The sequence below is a fragment of the Carcharodon carcharias genome, chromosome 12 (assembly GCF_017639515.1).
Source record: "Carcharodon carcharias isolate sCarCar2 chromosome 12, sCarCar2.pri, whole genome shotgun sequence".
Classification (NCBI taxonomy): domain Eukaryota; kingdom Metazoa; phylum Chordata; class Chondrichthyes; order Lamniformes; family Lamnidae; genus Carcharodon; species Carcharodon carcharias.
This window is the reverse complement of record NC_054478.1, coordinates 108,344,682-108,367,905: the sequence shown is the minus strand read 5'-3', so window position 1 is coordinate 108,367,905 and position 23,224 is coordinate 108,344,682. Positions and strand designations below refer to the sequence as shown.

Below are 23,224 nucleotides of genomic sequence, written 5' to 3'. Positions count from 1 at the left end.
CCTTGCAGCCGCTTTACACCCTCCTCATTGCTCACATTCCCACCAAATTTTGTGTCATCAGCAAACTTGGAAATATTACGTTTGGCTCCCTCATCCAAATCATTGATATCCATTGTGAATACAATAGTAACATTACTTACTGTAATTCAAGAAACTGATAATTTGATGTAACTAAAATAATTATTTAATGCTCATGAACTTTTAAATCTAGGGCTATAGTGTTGCAACAATGGTGATAATGTACTTTATGAAGCAAATTCTTGACAAATGTTCTTTTTAAAATGTTAAACCTTTCCTTTGCGCTGTATAAAATTTAGAATCACTTACCAGGCCTGCAACTCTGCAAAGGTAGCCTTGATCTTCTTCACAGAGGCATCCATTTCCTCTTTGATCAGGAGTTGGTACCTGGCCAAAGAGACAGTGCACCGCTGTAGGTCTTTCACTGATTTTTCAATGCTTGTACCTGTTTTGAGACACACAGAATTCAGTGTCATCATTAAGTAGTTTTGTAATATCTTATCTATTTTCTAGGGTGGTTATGAATTGTGTCTGTAACCAATCTGACTGTAGGATTACAGTCAATGTAACTCTTCACACAGTCATTGGCCACAATTCTGAGCAGACACATAAGCAGCCCTTTCACTTTCAGAGAAAATGTATGGATGCAAGTGAGAGTAATTTTTTTTTTTGAATAAAGCAATTGATGGTTTCAACAGCTGTACTTAAGAAGAAATTTGTATCCCAAGTCTGGCTTGGGATTCAGAGGCGAGAGGATTGTTTTATTATTTAGTCCATCAACGATCTTTCCCAACTGAATTCACTTGCATGCCCAAGTAGTAGCCTCCCTGAAGTTAAACCCAATAATTATCTTTGGATAAAATCATGATGTACATTGCAGGTTTATTATATCAACTGATTTTTAAAGAAATTGTTTCACTCTGGCTTTAGTTATTACACTTCATTTTACATCCCAGAGACACCTGTCCTCAAGGCATTGTTAAATTTAACCTTTGTTTTGGTTATACTGATCCATGTGACTCTTTACACACCACACTTGTATGGATGGGCACTAGGCACTGATTTATAACAAACCAGCCCATTGGTTCAATTAATGCAACAGAATGGGAGAATCAAAAGTCATGTTTATTAATTCCACTGGATAACAATCCGAAGGCAATTTCTCAACAGGTATTCAAAATTTAAAAACAAATCCAGTTCCCAATGACAAACTTTGATTTGTTTGCATTTATTATTATATCACTCCCTCCTTTCTCTGGTCTCCATGGCCTCTGCTCTGCCAGCAGCATTCTGCAATCTGCCAGTAGAGTGTGTGTGAAGTTGTCTGACAAGAAGGGCCAGGCTTCTGTTCCAGGGTACATGTGTGGTTACTCATATCAAATACACACCTCCACTGTAAATTTCTCTTAATGCTTCAAACTTAATGCAGCAGTTAAAATATCTTAAAATAGCAGCATTATTGCCAAGTGTTTCTGCTCTGCCAGCCAGACGTCTCTGCAAGAAACTTTGAGAGTTTTTTTTAAGTAATGATATCCATATATATCCCTACAACTTTTCACAATTATGGCTTGAAGCTGTTCAAAAAGACAATTATTATGTGAATTATTTAAAAGGCATTTATAGAACCACAGGCCGGGATTTTCTGGCCCCGTCACGGAAGGATCTGCCGCAGGAGATTCGACAGCCCAGCCAAAAATCCATTGACTTTCGGCAGGACTGACTAATCCCGGTGATAGCCAGGGCCGGAAAATCCCATGCATGGGTGAGAATTTTCTCCCTGTCTGGGGGGGTTGGGTGGCAGTGGGCGTGGGCGATCGCGCAGCTGATTGTGGGCCAACCAATTAAGGCCCGCCTAGCGTGACACGCACCCGGACGTTCTGAGCACTCCCTGTGAGGGCGGGGGGAGGAGGCTGAGTTGGGGCCTGCACTCTTTCACGCACCTGCACATGAAAGAGCACAGAAATCTGTGCCTCAGGGAGATTAGTGTGATTTTTTTTAAAGTTTTAATAAAGGAAAGAAAATTTAAGACATGTCCTCTCATGTGACAGTGTCACATGAGCTGGGACATATCAATGAACTTTAATTTAAAAAATGTATTTAATTTACAAACCCTTCATGAAACCTCATCCTGCCTGTGGATGAGCTTTCATGATAAATATGAAGGCCGCCTGGGCTCTTCGCCTGCCCGCCAACATTAAGGTTGGACGGGCAGCTCAATTAATTACTAAGAACAAAGAAGGCTGAGAGGTGACTTGATTGAGGTGTACAAAATAATGAGGGGAACAGATAGAGTGGACAGGATAAAATTGTTTCCCTTGGTGGAGAATTCTAGAGCAAGGGGACATAGGTTCCAGATAAGTGCCAGAAGGTGTAGAGGAGACATGAGGAAGAACTTTTTTACGTATAGGGTAGTGGGTGCCTGGAATTCGCTGCCCTAGTTGGTAGTAGAGGCAGAAACTTTAAACTCTTTTAAAACATACCTGGATCTGCACCTAAAGTACTGTAAGCTGCAGGGCTATGGGCCGGGTGCAGGAAGGTGCGATTAGAAAGGGCATCTGGATGCCCTCGGACTGGCATGGACAAGATGGGCCGAATGGCCTCCTTCTGTGCTGTAACTTTTCTATGGTTCTATGTTTCTAATTAGTTTTTAAATGGCCTTAATAGGCCTTTTACAGTTCGGCGGGCGCGCAGCCGACTCCACTGCGCACCCACCAAACTGAAGATCAGAATGACGCGCGGTGACATCGGGACATATGCCCGACATCATCATCGTCATTTTACACATCGGCGAGTGGGGCCCTCCCCTGCTCACCGACCCAAAATTTCTGCCCATAGAATTGTTACAACATAGAAACTGGCAATTCAGCACATTGTGTCTATGCTGACTCATTGCAAGTGCAAGTCTCCTAGACCCATTCCTCCACCCTTTCCCCATAATCCTTCAATTATATTTCTCTTCACATAATTATCGTCTTCTGAAGGCCTCAATTGAACCTGCTTCCACCACACTCCTAGGCAGTACATTCCAGATCATAACCATTCACTGCTTTAAAAAGGGTTTTCCTCAATTCGTGGTTGCTTCTTTTGCCAACCACCTTAAATAGTGCCCTTTGTTTCTCAATCCTTTCAGCAATGGGAATGGTTTCTCTCTAACTACTTTGTCCAGACTCCTCATGATTTTGATCAGTTCTATCAAACCTCTTTTTGATCCTCTCTTCTCCAAGGAGAACAGCTCTGCTTCCCCAATCTTATAAACCTTTTCTGCATCCTCTCTAAAACCTTCACATCCTTTCTAAAGTATGGTGCCCAGAACTGGACATACTGGCCCAGATTTTCCTCTTGAGCAGTGAAGCTGTGTGTTTGCCACTGACTATGTATTGCACTGAGTAAGACCAGCACATCCTCAACTGCAGGCAGCCATAATTGGAATAATTTTATTTACCCCTCTCTAATTGAGAGAGCAACAGAGAGGACAATATAAGAAAATGCTCAGATTGTGCAATATTCTACACTCCCACCTCAGTTCAAAAAAACAACTTAAACATTAAAATGTAAAATAGTATATGTACATCGTTTCCTAGAATACAAAATGACTAATCAACATCAACAATACCTGAAAATTTTACAGATTGGGTTGCATACTTGTTTTACTGTAATCACAATCAAAACATATATGACTGATAGTTCCAGAGTAATTTACAAGTAAAAAACATGTTTTGCCTTAACACCAGCATGTCGTTAATAAAAATCTCATTTAAACAAGAAGTATTGAAAAGAACAACTTATTTCTCCCTCCTTCTCACATACTTTCAATTAATGTAACTGGCTTCTTATTATGCGGGTGCAGCAAGTAATTAAGAAGGCGAATGGAATGCTATCCTTTATTACAAGAGGAATTGAACTTTGAAGTGAGGATGTTATGCTTCAGTCATACAGAGCATTGGTGAGACCTCATCTTGAATACTGTGTGCAGTTTTGGTCTCCTTATTTAAAGAAGGATGTAAATGCAGAGGAAGTTTACTAGATTGATATCTGAAATGAACAGGTTGTCTTACGAGGAAAGGTTGGACAGACTGGACTTGTTTCCACTGGAGTTTAGAAGAGTGAGGGGTGACTTGATTGAAGTATACAAGATCCTAAATGGTATTGACAAGGTAGATTTGGAAAGGATGTTTCCTCTTGTGGATGAGTGCAGAACTAGGGGTCACCCTTTTAGGACAGAGATGAGGAGAATTTTTTCTCTCAGAGGTTGGAACTGCTTGCCTCAGAAGGTGGTGGAAGCAGGGTCATTTAATATTTTTAAGCAGAAGTAGATAGAAATTTGTTAGGCAAAGGAATCAAAGATTATTGGGACTAGATGGGAATGTGGAATTCGAAACACAAACAGATCAGCCATGATCTTATTGAATGGCAGAGCAGGTTGGAAGGGCCGAATGGCTTACTTCTGCTCCTATTTCATATGTTCATATGTCTGTATTTCTACATTTGCTAAAGCTATCAACCAAAACAAAGCAGTCTTTCCTTTCCATTTCAAAGGAATCAACATGTATTTTTCTAACTGCTTTTTTGTGTTTGATCATGGAAAGAAAGGAACCTTGGTTGGATCATTTCTCATTCTGAGATAACCTTCACAACTTTTCACTTTAATTACGCCTGTCTTTCTAATTTGTCCAGTTCTTTATTTACTGCTTCTAACTGTGCATAAAGCACTGGCCTAACTTTGCTAAAAGCCAGCTGCACCTTTTCCTTTATCTTGCGTTGCCTGCTTTTAACATTTGGACTTCCATGCTCAAAAACCACTTTATGCTCTCTTAGGGTTTTCGCAATATCAGACATACTCTTACTGATCCCTACTGTAAATAACTTGACCCAATTTAACCGTATCTTCTTAAGGCAAGTTCTTCACATCAGGGAGACTTTGTTTCCTCCCACTGCTACCAATGACAAATAAGGGGATGCATCATTGTATTCCACCCTAACAGTAACTCGACCTCACACTAGAATAATGTTATTGGAGTAACTGGTCAGTTTTACACCCATTCTGTGTAAGGGAATGTGACGTAGAGACTTCTTGTGCTCTGCTTCCGAGATAACAGGCGCGGTTACGGTTGTGTTAATGATGGAAGTAAGTTGTGAATCTCTGACTTTGATTCTTACTGTGGGTGCTGGAATTATATCTTCAGCCTCATTATTATCTTCTACGTACTATTTCTCTTGCTTTCTGACTGACTACAACTCTTGATCATCCTGCTCGATAACATCAACTTCTGTTTCCATTCTATCACATGCGCATTTGAGGATTTCCAGACTCCTGAACTAGATTTAGATCTACAACGTCAGCTTGGCTGAGAGCTGGAGCTTTATCATGACTCGGAGCATTACCTGTTTCCTCTACTCCTGGGGGAAAATTTTCTCCCTGTCAGGAGGGCTGAGTGGGAGCGGGCACATGTGTGCTGAAGAGCGCAGAAACCTCCCTGAGGCGTGGAGCTGCCTCAGGGAGTTTAATGTCACTATGAAAATCTGAAAGGAAGATTTCAAAAAATTATTCGGACATGTCCCCTCGTGACAGTGTCAAAGAATTTTAATAAAAAATTTTATTTGCTTTATAAATCCTTCATGAAACCTCATCCCACCTGTGGATGAGGTTTCATGATAAATGCAAAGGCCGCCTGGGCTCTTCGCCTGCCCGCCAGCATTAAGGTTGGGTGGGAAGTCCAGACAATTAGTTTAACTGCTGTTAAATGGCCTTACTAGGCCTTTGACAGATCGGTGGGTGCGCAGCTGACTCTGGTGTGCGCCCACCAAACCGAAGATCAGAATGATGCGTGGTGACATTGGGATGCGCGCCTGACATCACCGCGCATCACTTTACGCATCGGTGAGCAGGGCCCACCCCCACACGCTGACCAGAAGATTCAGGCCCTGGATGCCATCTGGATATGACCAACTTTTCCACAGGCAGAAGCACTTTGACTGGCAATGGGAACATTTAAATCATTGTTGGCTACCATGGCAACAGTAGTCTCTAAATTCCTGACTCTGAGACTGCGAACTTGGTTGCCTTGGCCTGGATCTTGCTGAAATCCAGTGGACCTCCACTGCTGGCTCAGGAAAAGAACTCCCTTGCAATTTGCAACCATCTTTTTCTGCTTTTTCCATGGCTGTGGCCTCATCACAGGCCTCGATCCTTCCATGTCAGCTTATTGCCTTTGCTCAAATGCTTGGCTTGCACTTTATCATTCTTCAGGCCTCCTAATAATTGGTTCTCTAAGGTTGATTTCTAATTTTGTGCCATGCCCACCGTAATGAGAGAGTTTCTTTAATTTGAGAATATAACCTGCAACAATCTTTACTTGGCAACTGTTTCCTTTTGAGGAATGCAAGGGCAGGATATTGAGGTGGGCGAGTGGGGGGGGCGGGGCCTGCTCACCGACGTGTGAAATGACACGGGATGACGTCAAGCGGAACTCCCGACTTCACCCTGCATCATTTCAATTTTCAGGCTGACGGGGGTGCAGCCGAATCAGCTGTGCGCCCGCCGACCTGTCAGCGGCCAATTGAGGCCATTTAAAAAGTAATTAGACTAGTTAATGGACCTGCCCATCCAACCTTAAGGTTGGCGGGCAGGCCGGGAGCCCTCTTCAGAAAAAGCATGAAACCTCATCCACGGGCGGGATGAGGTTTCATGTAGGTTTTTAAAAATTTAATAAGCGTTTACTTAAAAGTGATGGACATGTCCCAACTCATATGACAGTTTCACATGAGGGGACATGTCAGGGAAATTTCATTTCTCTACATGTACCATTTTAAAATTTGGCGCCGATCTCCCTGAGGCAGCACTTAGCCTCAGGGAGATGAGTGCGCTCTTCGTGCACATGCGAGAAAGAGCGCACTCTTGGCTTGGGGAATCCACCCCCCACCCTCACCGCACAGGGAGCGCATAATGCTTCCTGGCGTACGTCATGCTGGGTGGGCCTTAATTGGCCCACACATGAAAAATGGCAGCGTGCCCCCAAACAGGGGCGCTGATTGGAGGCATGCCCACACGCACCCATTCCTGAACTTCCCCCCAACTTGGGGAAAATTCTTCCCCAACTCTCAGTGCAATCTCATTCTCAGACTTGTCATAACACAAGTCTAGTATCTAATTAATTTAAAAGTATTCCCTAATAATGGGGTTTTGCTGGCAACATTTGGTTAGACACCATATCAAAAGAATCTGGCCCCATCGTGGTGAGGAAAAATTTATTTTATTCTCATCTATTTTATTTGCCTTCAGCCAAATTTGTAACCTTCATTTGTAATTACATCAGTCCTCTTTGTTAGGGTTGAATTTCCCCATTGTCCCCAAATTTGCCTTCAGTGCCATTTTTCAATTGCGTACCCTGCTGACTCACTGTGTACCTGAATACCATGCACAGGGAGCGATCTTTCAAACTGTTCAAAATAAACTTCAGGAGTTTCAAAAAAATGCGTCAATCCATAATTTCTCAAAGGAAGTGTAAAAGAAAATTCCATCCCAGACACATTATCATCTTTCTGTTGTGTATTGCATTCAGGCTAACACATGCTCAACTGCCGGTAGCCATTATTGAACTAACATTATTTACACCTCACAACAGAGAGAGAAACATAACAAAATGCTCAGACCTTGCAATATACTACAGGCACTGCTGCATCTGTGTCGATAATGAAAGTAAGTTATGAATCTCTGACTTTGATTCTTACTGTGCAGATTGGAATTATATCTTCAGTCCCATTATTACCTTCTATGTAATGTTTCTCTTGTTCTCTGACTGAGTACAACTCTTGATCATCCACCTCGATAACATCAACTTTGGTTTCCTTATTTATCACATGCGCATTCGAGGACTTCCAGACTCCTGAGCTAGCTTTAGATCCACCACAACCTCAAGCTGGTGCTTGGCTGAGAGCTGGAGTTTTGTCATGACCTGGAGCATTACTGTTTCCTCTACTCCTGGAGGCCATCTGGATATGACTGACTTTTCCACAGGCAGAAGCACTTTGACTGGCAACGGGAGCACTTAATTTGCTGTTGGCTACCATGGCAACAGTAGCATCTAAATTTCCGACTCTGAGACTGTGAAAATATGAGTACTTCTCCGGAGGCTGCAGTGAAAACTTCCTCTTCTTCCTGCAGCAAGACCTAGCATCAGAACAAGCAGTGAGGCCTCCCAGTATTGTCAGTGAAGCCACACCCCTAGTGGCATCACGAGTTGAAGGCATGACCCTTGAGGTCATTCTTAAGCTCAATAACAGATAAGTTTACTTTCATAATTTTAATAATTTCAATTGTTTTGTCACTTTTTAAAACAGTTATAACCATTTAAATACTTTTAACACCTCTATAACAATTTTTAAAAGTTTGCTTGGGCTTGTGCCTCAGGCATTAACGCCAATCAGCTCCTCTCCATCCTGAAATTCCACCACCCCCTGCCACACTGGCACCCACATCTCCTTGCCCCTTGAAACCCTGGTTCCTCTCCCCACTGCATCCCCAGCTCCTCCCCCATTCCTCGGGCTTTGCCCATCTCCGCTCCGGCTCTCCCACCTCTCGGCTCCTTAATCCCACTACTATCGGAAGCAGCACTTGATGGATGGGAACTAGGAGGGTGTTGGGTGGCGGGTGGTGTTGGAGGTGGATATAGGAGTAATGGGAGGAGGAGTGGAGCAGCAGTAGGGGCTGGCTGGATGAGTCGGGGGTGAAGGAGAATCAAGAAAAACATTATTATTCACAATTACCAACCATTTGTTTAGTTAGTGGATGGGAAGATAATCATGTGGAGGGCTGGCTCCTTGATTTATGCCTGTGATTATCAGCCCTAACCTTTTGCTCAGAAACATCTTTGAAAGTTGAGGGCAAACAGGTGTAATTTTCAAATTAGTGGTTCCCGCTACTTTCAGAATAGGCGCAGTGAGACCAGCAGTGGGGGCTGCTCTGGAACCCATTCAGGAACACACCAGTTGCTGGATTATAGCATGTGTGTTCGCTGGAAGTCGCAATCATTGCAAACCTCAATAATGGTGAACATCTCAGTGGTTGCCCCAGTTGAGAAAGGAAAATCCCAGCTATAATCCAGTTGAGGCTGAGCCAGTGTTCTATACAGGTTTAGCATAACTTCCTTGCTTTTGTGCTCCATGCCCCTATCTTTAAAGCACAGGATCCCTATGTTTTATTGACTGCGCTCTCAACCTGCCCTGCCACCTTCAATGTTATGGTCCCCCCTTAACTCCTTTAGAATTGTCCCCTTATTTCATATTTCCTTGTCCTTGTTCTTCCTACCTAAGTGAATGGATATGGCACTTTGGCACCCTCTCCAAATAGATTCCCATTTAAAATTAGCTTCAGGCTCAAAATCCTGTCCATTAGGTCCCAAACATTAAACATACAGAAGGATATTATCTGGACTGCATGCTGAGATTGAAAGTTAGCAGCTAATCACCTGGTTTGGTTCCCCTTCAGTATTTCATAAACATAGAAACATAGGCCAGAATTTTTCCGTCAGTGAGTTGGGGGCGGGGCCCACTCGCCGACGTGAAAATGATGTGGGATGATGTTGGGAGGAACCCCCAACGTCATCCCGCCCCACTTAAATATTAAGGAAAGCGGGCAGACAGCATGGGCAGGATGAGGTTTCATGTCTGTTTTAAAAAGTTTAATAAAGTTTCTGTGATATTTATTAACATGTCCCATCTTGTGTGACATTGTCACATGAGGGGGACACTTTAATAATTTTTTTATTTTTCTATTTTTGATGTTTATAAAGCTTTCACTGATCTCCCTGAGACAGCACTTAGTCTCAGGGAGATGTGCGCTCTTTCGTGCGCATACGCAATAATGTGCACTTTGACAGTTGGGGATTCCCTTACCCCCCTGCACAGGAAGCACATAGCGCTTCCCGTTGGGCAGCCCGCTGGGTGGGCCTTAATTGGCCCGCCCACTCAAAATGGCGGCGGGGCACGATTCGGCGGCGGCGATTGGCTGCCCACCCACCGCTGAGCCGGTTGGGCCCACCCACCTAACAAGGGCAAAATTCTGCCCATAGAAACATAGAAACTAGGCGGAGGAGTAGGCCATTCAGCCCTTCGAGCCTGCTGTGACATTCATTATGATCATGACTGATCATCCAACTCAATAGCCTGCTCCCGCTTTCTCCCCATATCCTTTGATCCTTTTCACCTCAAGAGCTGTATCTAACTCCTTCTTGAAAACATACAATATTTTGGCCTCAACTACTTTCTGCGGTAGTGAATTCCACAGGCTCACCACTCTCTGGGTGAAGAAATTTCTCCTCATCTCAGCACTAAATGGTCTACCCCATATCTTCAGACTGTGACCCCTGGTTCTGCACTCCCCCACCATCGGGAACATCCTTCCTGCATCTACCCTGTCTAGTCCTGTTAGAATTTTATAGGTTTCTATGAGATCCCCCCTCATTCTTCTGAACTCCAGTGAATATAATCCTAACCGACTCAATCTCTCCTCATATGTCAGCCTGCCACCCGAGGATGGATAAAATGTATGGCCTTGGATTCTGCAGCTGCACTCAAGAGTTTTACATTATTTAATAACCGCTATTTCTTTGAGGACCTTTTGTTGTGAACAGTTTGGCTTCATGAGCTGTATGAAACTGATGGCTGCCGAGCCACATCTGGAAGTGGGAACATTTTACATCACAATCTGCATTGAGATCATTTGGTGCATCTTTCCAGCAATCATTGATTAGGATGGGCCAGGTTTGACAGGGTGGGACAGCACTATATATTATTTTCCAACAAATGCAAAGTTTTATTTCCTATATAAAATCCATTCACAAGCTTTACTTAACCATCCTTTCTTCATCACTAAACAACTTACCTAGAGTTACAGAGAAATTACAACCCAGGAACAGGCCATTTTGCCCAACTAGTCTATATCTGTGATAATGCTTCACATGGGTCTTCATTAGGATTGTCCAACTCTGGCTGGAGGTATTTCCTGGATGTTTGATCACATGACATTCTGACCTCATGGCCTCTGACAAGGCAATGCCCAATCACATGACATCTAATCACATGACTTCTATAAATGTTATTGAGTTTACCGTATAATGTTTGGGCTCCCTATAGTTGAGTATTTATGCTTGTGGTTTCATGACAGCAGCCATTGTGCGTTAAGTACTAATAATTAGTGATCAGACTAAGAGGGGAAACTAAGTCAGAGAAAAGGGAGGAGGGAAACGGGGGGTGGTGGGTGGGATGGGGAAGAGGGGCGATCAATAGGAAGGGGGGGTAGGGAAGGGGAAGTGAGGAAACTGGAGATGGAGAATCCAAAGTGGGGGGGAACAGTTCACAGAGGGAAAATCAGAGGTTGAGGAATTTTGATTCTATCAGTAACAAATGAAATTGCATTGATAATTAATAGTAAAGTTGTAATTTTCTAAAGTTCTTTCATGGGATTTGAACATTGCTGGCTAGGCCACCATTTGTTGCCCATCCCTCATTGCCCTTGAGAAAGTGGTGGTGAGCTACCTTGTTGAACCACTGCAGTCCACGTAGGTACACCCACAGTGCTGTTAGGGAAGGAGTCCCAGGATTTTGACCCTACAACAGTGAGGAAACAGCGATGTAGTTCCAAGTCAGGATGGTGTGTGGCTTGGAGGGGAACTTCCAGATGCTGGTGTTCCATGTGGCTGCTGCTCTTATCCTTCTAGGTGATAGAGTTCATGGATTTGGAAGGTGCTTTTGAAGGAGGCTTGGTGCGTTGTTGTAGTGCATCCTGGAGATGGCACTCACTGCTGCCACTGTGTAAGATTAGTGGAGGAAGTAAATGTTTAATATGGTGGATGGAGTGCTGATCAAGCAGGCTGCTTCATCCTGGATGGTGTTGAGCTTCTTGAGTATTGTTGGAGCTACATCCATGCTAGTGGAGAATGTTCCATTGCATTCCTGATTTGTGCTTTGTGTCATAAATACTTTAATCATGGAAAATGGGTCATCTCCAAGGACTAAGAACATTCTGGAAGAATTTGTGTTTTAATATGGCACTGTCCCTTGAAGGGTTAATGCAAGGACTCTGGCTGCTTCTGTTCCTAGAAAAGACCGCATTTTACAAGAAAAGGTAATTAAGCATTTTTGGAGAAGCTGGAAACCTCTTGACCCTAATGGACTGTTTACAAAAGGCTCATACGGTGGTTTATGGCTTTGAAAAAAAAACATGCCCTGAAAAACTGTTTTAAAAGCTGGTAGGCTGGTTTTGCTTTTTGGGAAGAAAACAAGAAGGATCAACTGCTTGGGTAAAAAAGACAACAGCTCTTGAAGCTCCAGACCCAGTCAAAAGCAAAAAGTGAATGGAAGTTGTTCTGAAGTCCTTCTACATTCTGAAATTGACCGACTGCAAGTTTTCCATGACGTCTATGTGAAAAGTAGTTTGAGTCATCAATTGCTTTGCAGATCAGTGCTGAGAGACCAAACGTATAACCCAGACACCATTTCAAGGACTCAAACATCCGTCCTTTTCCCTTGAACCTTTGCAGAATTCCTCTATTTTATTTATTTTTTGGTGTGTGTGTGTGTGTATGAGAGAGAGAGAGAGAGAGTTAGGGTATTTAGAAAGAGTAACTATTATACTTTCATATTTCATACTGCATGTTAATAAGCTTTGCCTTCTACTTGACAAGTCTAGTTTTATAATAAACTAATAATTTTCCTGTTTATTGAAGAAACCTGGGCGTTGAGTGGTCATTCTGAGATTCATAGGTTAAGCACATATTTGGCTGTATAGCTAGCTGGAGAAATCATTTAAATGTGTGTTGTGATCTGTGGAGTAGTGGAACTAGAGACAGACAGTGTCCTCCTTCCAGCGCAGTTGTTACACTTGTGGATGGGGCTCAGGAGGTGAGTTACTCGCTGCAGCATTAGTTTCTCCCACCCGCCCCAGTGCCCCTGAGGCCTGTAAACAACGGGCGAGCTGTGGAGAACGGTGCTGCTCACTCACCCCAGTTCCCCCAAAGTGAAGGCCGCCGAGTGCACTTCACCTGCATGCTGTTGTGGAACACATCGGTGTGCTTTCCCACTGATGTGGACAAATGATACAGCAGGATTCCAGGGGCCCGGCGGGATGACCTTTTAATTATATGGTAATGTATTACAATTAGCTTCCCACCGACCGATGGCGGGAAACATGGCCTGGCGTCAGCAGGCTGAGTGGACGATCGCGGCCTGCCTTCATGCCATTGTGAAGCAAGTCATGCCATATTTTCTGCGCACACCACCTATCACACCCACCGCCAGCGGTCTTGGAAATTCTGCCCAGTGTATTTGTATTTTAATGATAGCATCAGTGCAAAGCTTCTCACAGATGCTGCAGTTACAATGTAAATGTAACTGAAATCCAGGGGCAAGGCCCAACCTAACACCAGGACCAAGAAGTGGGAATTCCTGGGCTTTGGACTCACTCGGCTTCATTTGAACGTCTTGACACCTGATTTATTCTCCATAAGTTTAGCACCAGCTGAGAAGCCAAAGTAACTTTGCATCTGGCACTAAACATGTCCTCTAAACCCAATCCGAGAGTTGGCAGGCTAATCAACCTGGGAAACCCTCATGATTGAACCTGATGCTGTTTCCACCTGCTGTCCACACACATGGACTCATGCCAGGATTTGCTGACTAACAGTCACTATTAACTTTGCTAATTTTACACTCCTCAGTCCAGGACCAGTGAGGCCAATCCTGGCATTCCTAATGCTGCCCATGCTAGCAATAGAGAACTCAGCACAGGTCGCATGGTTAGAATCTGGTACCTCTCCGGGCTGCACAGCTAAGTCCTCAGCAGGTGTGAATTGATAAATGATAAATGTACCCAGGAGGGTAAACTGACAGCTTGCCAATTTTTCGACATCAGTTTTAAATGTTTGCAGAGTCAGTTGTGTTATCCTAGCATTCCTGCAGTGCGCTGCTTAATTTCAATACTTTTTGACAAACGTTGTTGCAGAGAATTCTCATTCAGTTCAGGCACCTCCTGATGAACAACAATGGAGCAGAGCAAGAGATAAACTGGAAATAAATATTACGTCTTTAAAATGCAACAGACATTCAGAGAGAATTAAGCAAAGTGTGAAGGATGAATGACAACTTCCAGAGGTAAACAGCTGTTCAGTGCAAGCTGGGGCTTCACTTACTGCTTTGAGGAAGTATAGTGAGGTTTTATAGTTCCCAAAGGAACATCATGTCGTTTTGGAAATGTTAAAATTATTCTTAATTTTTTAAGCAGATGTCCCTTCAGTTAACATGCCCAGTATGTCTTTAACCATTTAAACAGGATTCCCCCACTACTTCATTGGTAGCTGAAAAACAGGCAACCCAAGTTCACTTTGTTTTTAGAATGATAACACCTGTTGCTTTATCCATTTATTCACTAAGTTTCTCTCCAACCTACTATAAAGAGACATGTGTAGCAAAAGTGAGCATTGGTCTCTTAGAGGGTGAGACTGGGGAATTAATAATGGTAAAAAGAGAAATGGTAGAGTCTCTGAACAAGTATTTTATATCTGTTTTCACAGTAGAAGACACAAAGCATCCCAAGAATAGTTAAAAAGCAGGGGAAAGAAGGGTGAGGGGAACTTAAGACAATTATGATCACTAGAGAAAAAGTACCAGGTACCTTAATAGGAATAAAGGCTGAGGGGTCCTCTAGACCTGATGGCCTGACTGCTAGGGCTTAAAAGAACTGGCTGCAAAGATAGCGGGTGCATATAAAGGTCCCAGCAGATTGGAAAACCACAGATGTAACACTACCATTCAAGAAAGGAGGGAGACAGAAAGCAGGAAATTATAGCCCTGATAGTCTAACATCTGTCATTGGGAAAATGTTAGAATCCATTATTAAAGAGATAGTACCAGGACATTTAGAAAATCATAATGCAATCAGGCAGAGCCAGCATGGTTTTGTGAAAGGGAAATCATGGTGACAAATTTATTGGTTAAGGGTGAAACAAGCAGGGCAGACAGAAGGATACCAGTAGATATAGTGTATTTGGATTTCCGAAAGGCATTTATTTGATAAGGTACCACATAAAAGGTTACTGCAGGAGATAAGAACTCATGGTTTTGGGGGTAATTTAGCATGGATAAAAGATTGGCTAGCTAACAGGAAACAGGGAATCGAGATAAATGGATCACCTTCAGGTTGGCAAACTAATGAGTGGAGTGCTGCAAGGATCAGTGCTGGGGCCTCAAGCGTTTAAAGTCTTTATTAAGGACTTGGATGACGGTACCAACTGCATTGTAGCCAAATTGGTTGACAATTCCAAGATAGAGGAAAGCAAGTGTGAAGAGGATACAAAGAGTCTGAAAAGGTTAAATTGTTTAAGTGAGATGGCAAAAATTTGGTGAATGGAGTATAATGTTGGAAAATGTGAGGTTGTCCACGTTGTCAGGAAGAATAGAAAAGCAGGGTATTATTTAAATGGAGAGAGACTGTAGAATGCTATGGAAAAGAGGGATCTGCGTGTCCTTGTACATGAATCACAAAATGTTAGCAGGTAGATACAGCAAGTAATTAGGAAGGCACATGGAATGTTGACCTTTGTTGCAAGAGGGATGGAGTAGAAGTAGGGAAGTCTTGCTACAGCTTTAGAGCGCATTGGTGTAATGTAGGATTAGGGCACACAGTTTAAATATAAGGGGTCTTCCATTTAAGATGAAGGTGAACAGAAATTATAGAATACACCCACTAGTCCAATGGTACCTCTACTGGTTCTTAACTCTGAGCAAATAGATTGTCATTGACCCCACCAAGACATCTTCTCTCCAACACTGTAATATTTCCCTTAATCAATATTGTCACCCCTCCTCTTTTCTTTCTTTCCTTATCATTCCTGTACACCTTGTATGCAGGAATATTTAATACCCAGGGGCTGCCTTTTTTTGAACCATGTCTCCTGGCTGAGGAACCAATGGTGACTTATTATTTACAGAACCAGAAAATAATGCACTTGTGTAACAGTGCCACTGTAGAAGTAGTTTAACTCAGGTCTGTAACTGTCACAAGCTTTAAGGGAGTGTCATAGGGGATAAAATTCTAATTGGCTTTAGTTTCACTCTGGACTAATAAACCACTCCTCTGCCTGCTAGCAATGAATCTGGGCCTTTAAAGAAGAAACCAGATATGAAAGCATTGCTGTGACCTGGGTGTTCTTCTAAGTGGACAGCTTTCCCTATTCTGCAGTTCATTTTCTTTCACCATTTGTTTGAATATTGTGGTGGTGGTCAAATAGGATTCTGTGAGTGGAAGGACTTCCACATTTGTATCTTCAAAGACTTGGTTAAAGGATCTTGAGACAGACTCTCAAGATTCTGGATACTTTTAATATTTTTACGTTAGTACTATGTAAGCCATGTATTGTATTATTGACTATTTTGCATAAATCCATTTGCTCATGTTTAATTCTAATTTTTGTAATTAAATTCAATTACTAGTTTTGGCACAAATGGTATGGTCTCATGGCATGGTGTTCTCTACCACTTAGAATGCACAGGAGCATGGCAGCTTTCAGACTCATGATTTAATGGTGAATGGCAATCCTACAGTGCATAGTCTATTTCCATTTACCACATATAAAAGAGTGTATGTTCCAGATCACAGGAAACAGACCTGCGTATGCAAGCTGCATTTACTGTGAAGAGAGTACAGAGAGTTGGGAGATGGCCTGAATTGTAACACCATGTGTAATTATAATTTGTAACTACATGCTTGCAGACTAATTTATTGAGTAAAGGAATCCAATCTGTTCCTGCCTGACATTATCATGGCACAGTACTAAAGTTAATGCAATATGGCAAGAACCTGTGGTTATCATTATTCTGACTGCCTAAATTAAAAGTAGTCATAGAATAGGCAAGTGTCTGCAGTGGTGGCTGTGCCCACTTGCCTCATGCAGATCAGGTGCTTTGTCACTGACCCCATAAACTCCAGTGTGGGATCAGTGCTGGAGGGCGCCCATAGGTCTGACATGGAGCCAGTGTTTCCTTGTCACTCTGCAATTGCAAGGAGATATTTTAAAAGCTGGTCAACTTGCTCAAATACAATTATTGAAAAGCACAGCAAGGGATACATAGTCATAGGGGAACACAGGGGTCAGGGGAGGTGGAGAGTTGGTTCGGCAGGGGGTGGGTGGTGGTGCTGGGTTGGGGGTTTCAGATGGGTAGCCAGGTCAGGGTGTTCGGAGGATGGGTAGTCAGGTCAGTGATGGTCGGTAGTCAGGTCGGTGGGGTAGGTGGTCAGGTCGGGGGTCGATTGGGATATGGGAGGGGTATGTGTGGGGGTGGTGCATTGAGTTATGCTGTTAATCACTGAGTTGCATTGGAGAGTAAAGTGTCTAGTTAATCTAGGGTAAGTATCCGAGTATTTTGCATATGTCTAGTCCAAGTCTCCAACAGTGAGATCAATGTAAGAGATTTGCACGGAGGGTCCTGGGCAGTGCAAATCAACGCATCAGAAGGTTACTGGGTAATTACAATGCCTGTGCTTATGTCCGGACTTCCTTGAAGTCCCAACACACATCAGCAACTTAAGTATTGTTGCTTCCGATAGCGGAATATCTGGCCCAATTTGCCTTTAACAAATCATGCTGACATTGAGTAATTACTCCACATTGCAAGGACTTAGCGTTTTACCTCTTTTCTTGTTTGGTACCAGGTCTCCTGTTGTTGTTGGAGACTGCAGAGCAGCGGATTGGGAACCAGACAAAGCTCTTGGTTTTGCCTTGTTTGTGGTTGATCTGTTGATTTGACATTTTTGAGTATCATGAAGAGGTTGAGGCATTGGCTGTAAAGGCAGTTTTTCCTCTTTGGGAGTGAAACCAACTAGAAAAAGGTTGAAAGTTAACAATTTCAATGCAGGTTACCTAAATAGAAGTAGGTTATAAAATATCCAAGTGTATATATGATACAGCTCCCACCACAGTGTGAGGCTTTTATTATCAGAAAAACCTAGTATCCATATATAATATTCACAAAAATACTTCTGTTGGCTGAAAATTGTTAAATTAACTGACCACCTGCACTCCAAGACCTAGATTGTGATGGAAAAGCTTCATTTATTTTACCGTTTTTCTATGAACTTTTTTTTGCTATTACAGGTATTGTCATTTGATGTTATGGTTGAATCACTTTAATCCATGCTGCCAGTTCTAGAAAGGTGCCTGAATCTTTTGTGATAGTATCTGTATACATCATGCACCCAAATATTTGGAAGTTTGGAGATGTGAGGCCGAGTATTCCCTGTGGGTCGGAGACCCGACACCAGGATGAATTCTGGGTCCCAGCCCTGCGCCCCAGCTATGTTGCTGTCGCAGTGCTATATTCAAGTGCAAAGCCTACGTTTTTGCTCCTGGGTTGGGAGGGCAGAGTCGGGACAATTCCAGCTCTGCAAACCTGTCCTGGGAAAAAGTGCCCCAGAAGTTGGGATTTTTGTTCCAGAGTGGCGGGGTTCTCCGGGAGTCAGTCCCACCACCCTGGAAGGTGTTTGGAGGCAGGCAGGTGAAGAGGCAGAAGGCCTGCCTCTGTGCTCCAACACCATGTCCAAGATAAAAAAAACAATAAAACAAATGACAACCCTCTGGCCCTCAGCCTCATGCCCCCTCACTCTCTACACAATTCCAATGCCCCATCCATGCCAACCTGTGCCACCTTATGCTCCTCCACTCACCCCCATGGCTTTCATATCCTCCATGCTAACCTATGCCACTCGACTCATCCCTGATAACCCTTCACACCCCGAATGATGATCTATGCTCCTCTACCCATCCCCTGGCCCTTTATGGCCGCTCAGTAATTTAGTGCCAAATAATGCTCAGCCATGCCACCCCCCCCCCCCACCAATCAACCTTTACGCTTACACCTACCATGCCAAATCACCCAGCATCTACCATGAGCACACCTCAGGACCCATGCTGAGATTAAATAAAATAAAACAAAGCAAACTTATTTTTAAAAAAAGTCATCATAAAAAACCTATTCAACCTATTTAAATTACTTCAACTACTTCCTTATAATATAAACATTTCATTCATTAACTTAATCCCTTATTAAAACATACATTGGGATTCATAGTCCCACTTCAACGAGTCTATAACCACTTGAAGCTGTCAATCAAACTGTGAAATGGAAGGCACCTTTCTTAATAATAGAAGTTCATTAAATCTGTCATGCAGTGATGTTAACCCACAGTATTATGTCAACAGACAGAGTGAAAACACAAGTAATGATGTTTTTAAACACTCTAGACATTGTTTCAAATAATTAAAGGGCAGGAGTTTTAAATGCTTGACAGCTTGACAGTTGCCTTTGACAGATCATTTTGACAATTCCAAAGACAGTTAATGAGTTTATGCATTTTTAACACACATTCATGTCTACATTTAACAATCCCAAGGGGCACCTGATCTCCCCCAAAGGGCACCTGACCTTCCCCAAAGGTGTCCAGGGACCATATCCAAAGGGGTATGCTACCTCTCTAAAAGGGTACCCTATCTCACCAAAGGAGTCCACAAAGTTTAGATCTGTTCCTACCAGGTCTAATATGCACATGCACTGTTTTCCACTTCTGGCTAATGAAAATCAAGCATGACTGGATGCAGCTGCTGTTTTATATGGGCAGCTGCCTCCATGAAACATACATGTGCAAATCCTGACTCGTGCCCATCCCTGACCCCATGAAAATGGGAGGTGCCAAGTTCAGGATGGGGACTTCTGGATTTTGGCTTCTTCCACCATTTTTACAATGATGGGCAAGCTCTCTGTCATTGTGAAAGTCCAGACCTAAATGGCCTAATTGGACAGGGGTCGAGACCGGCACCCAATTAGAGGTGTCAAATGCCTCCAGGAGGCAGGTGCTGCCTGCTTGGTGCTGACGGCAAAGGCAGGTGATGGCCACATTGGAGATTGCTGCTGCCTTGCAAAAGAGAGCACCAGCTCCTTAAAGGGCCTACAGTATCAACAGTGATGAAAGGTAACGAAAATAAAGGTCTGGTGCTCATGCTGGCACAAATAGGTCAATGAAAAAACAATTTCAACACTAAGACAAAAAATCTTTAATTGGCCCTGCGGCAAACCCAATAGCTGTGCACTAAACTGTTCGGGTTCGCCAAAATAAAGTTTAAAAATTCCATTGTGCACCGGATAGGCCCCTTAACAAGCTTCCTAAAGAGCTTAATGCGTTGGACGTGTAACTGGCTATCCCATTGGAATGCTGGGTTCCCAGATCCTGGCATGGTGCTGTGGGAAAATCACTGGACAGAGATTATCTTTTTTCATAATTGGAGGGAAGGAACTGTTGAATCTGTGATCAGTGCTCAGTTAGAACTTACAGAACACAAGCAGTCCAGAGTGGCTAGGGTGAAATTCGTTTTGGACAATAATGTAAATGAGCGCATGCAAATTAGCATAACAGCCCATTTCACACTTTGCCTGATTGCTTTTTGAATTGACTTCAATGAAACAGAAAGTCTGGCAGGCTGTGGAACCAGCTGCCTATTCATCATCATCCATTTATGTTACCGCCCAAGGCCAATGACACCCCTGTAGAGTCCCGTTCAGAACACAGTATGCAATAGAGAAAAATAGCTCGACATTTCTACTGGAGACTTTGATCTAAATTAGCCCGAAATGATATCCCGTCATCTTCACCCAATCCAACTTTTACTGTACCATAGTGCATTGTAACTGAGTTATATATTGTACAAAGTGAGGAGTGTGCCATTGCCTTACTGAACAGACTGCACATTCTCAGCAGGCTAAATGGTTTTTTTATGTCACACCTGAAATGTTAACAAATCTTTTTCTTAGATGCTGTCCAGCATTTTCTACTTTCCTTTTGTATTCTCTTGCTAATTTTAACAGATAAAACAATGTTGGGAGCTGACCTGATTTTTCTGGAGCTTGCAGTTGATGTAACTCCAGGTTTACTGCTGCCTTCTCATCGTTGGAAACAGTCTCCATCCTCTCACTGAGAGAATCCACTGAGGAATCATCGTTTGCAGAGCCGTTGGCATGGTAGCCGTTCAGCCCACCTTTGGATAGGGGGAGAGCGTCATTCTCTCCCAGTCCGTCAGGTCTCTTCTTCTCTTCTTTCACCTGGCCATTTGGCTGTTTTGGTTTCCTTTTTCTTTTTTTATTGTGCTAGGTGAAATAATTCTTATATTATTCATATAGCCAATCAAAACATACAATTTAGTGCTGCACGTTTGAAAATAAGGCTTCTCAATCTTACCTTCTTTTTACCTGGCACGTTCCATTCTTTCAAAACCTCCACTGCGCTACCTGACAAAGATCAGGAAAAAAACTATCAATAATTGAACTTCAATGTTACCTAATGATAGCTTTCTTTAGCAATGAACTAAAATTACTAGTTAAGTGTGTGGAACAGGACTTGAATAAGATGAAGAAAAAGGAATTGATTTTACTGAATCCCTATTTCCTTGTTTATTCAGCAGTATTTGTTCTAACCTTTTGGCCCAGAATTTCCTTGGAACTATCCTCACTCCCATTGTTACAACTTTGTTGGAATCCTGTGGGAATCCTGTTTACATATCTCAATGCAGTCTCTATGGCACTGCATTTCCAGTACATTTACAGTAGTGGGATAGAGCTGGGTACATGTGAAAATTGGTTTCAAATGATGTTACCAAGAATGTAGATGAGAAATAGGAGGTATCCAAAGACAGGGATCCTTGGGGGACACCAGAAGTAGTGGTGCATGAGTGGGAAGAGAAGCCATTGCTCGTGATTCTCTGGCTAAGGATAGATTGATCGGAGCATTGGAAGAGGGAGTGTTAATGGTAGTGGTCAGTGCTAATAAAGGTTTTAGCACTAACCACTACCATTAACACTCTCTTTGTCCTTTAATTCATGACAGCTTTGTCAATCCCTCCTTTGTCCCCACCTATTGCTGACTTTCTATCCAGCTCCACCTAACCCAGTCCCCCATAAACAGTATACATTTAATCAGATTTCCACTTCTGTTCAGCTCTGAAGAAGGGTCATACAGGCTCGAACCATTAACTCTATTTCTCTTTGCCAGATGCTGCCAGACCTATCCGTATGGATTGTTGGGACCTTGCTGTCACTGATTTTATGATATAAACTCTTTCCCCTTTTAATTTCATTACCACTGATATTGGGGTTTATGTAGTCCTGAAATTCCTCTAAGAATGACTTCTTTCTCCATAACTAATGCATGTTAATAGTTTTTGAAAAACCTATTTCATTATTGGGTGATTAATAACAGAGGAAATGTGATGTTCCTGCTTATTCAATTAAAAAGGGAATTTCACCCCTTTGACATCACGCATTAAGGAAGCCACCTGTAAAATCTTATTACCAGACTAATATGGTTCAGCATTATACTCTGAACTGCTTCTGAGAATTAAGCAGTGGATATGATCAATATGCAATGTATCTTAAGAAGAGTTTTATGGTGAAAGAGAGAACTAAATGTTTGAGGGAATTGTCAAACTTATTAACAATAGCAACAAAGGCAGAAGCATCCTTTTACCGTCCATGAAAGCTTGCACTGCCTTGTTCACGTTGTTATCAAAGTGTTGTAGCACCAAGACAATTTCATTGTTACTTCTGTTTGGAACCACAGTTCGAACAGCAGTGATCTGGAATATGGAACAGGTTCGTTAATTCATTGATAACACTCTTACTTTATGATGATGTTTTCATGGTCACACTTGCTGTTTTTTCTCCCATTCTTTCCTGTTCTAGGCTTCAAGTACCTCAGAGACAAATATATTGAAAATTTGATTTGCTCTTGATCTAGCTTCCCTTCTCTATATGAGAATCATAAGGGAGAGACTAGAACATCATTAAAAATAAGGAATACAGGAGGAAAAAGAAATGAAAGTGGGATTAATGTCAGCAACTCCAGTTGAAGAACTCGCATTAGAGCAGATGTTTTGGATCGAGTGACCTCCTTCTGAGTTAACATTTCTGTAAAAAGTTGCTATGATGCTATAATAATAACAGAAAATGCTGGAAAAACTCAGTGGGTCTAGCAGCATCTGTGGAGAGAGAAACAGAGTTAATGTTTTGTGTCCATATGACTCTTCTTCTGAGCTAAAGAGAGGTAAAATGTGATGGATTTTGTACTGTTTAAGAGGGGTTGGAGCAGGTGGAGCAAAATGGAAGGTCAGGGACA

The 23,224-nt window shown here is 42.6% G+C and overlaps 1 protein-coding gene across 3 annotated transcripts in view; it reads right to left on the bottom strand.

Annotated features, from left to right (window-relative positions):
- LOC121285011 (SPATS2-like protein) overlaps nt 1–23,224 on the bottom strand; it is a 229,792-nt gene that overhangs the window by 105,694 nt on the left and 100,874 nt on the right. For all 3 annotated transcript variants that reach the window (XM_041201083.1, XM_041201084.1, XM_041201085.1), the window contains exons 3-7: nt 22,577–22,685; nt 21,293–21,342; nt 20,946–21,201; nt 17,698–17,886; nt 328–463 (exon numbers count right to left, since the gene is read on the bottom strand). In XM_041201083.1, the coding sequence (XP_041057017.1) occupies nt 328–463; nt 17,698–17,886; nt 20,946–21,201; nt 21,293–21,342; nt 22,577–22,685 (740 nt within the window). The remainder of the gene's footprint in view (nt 1–327; nt 464–17,697; nt 17,887–20,945; nt 21,202–21,292; nt 21,343–22,576; nt 22,686–23,224) is intronic.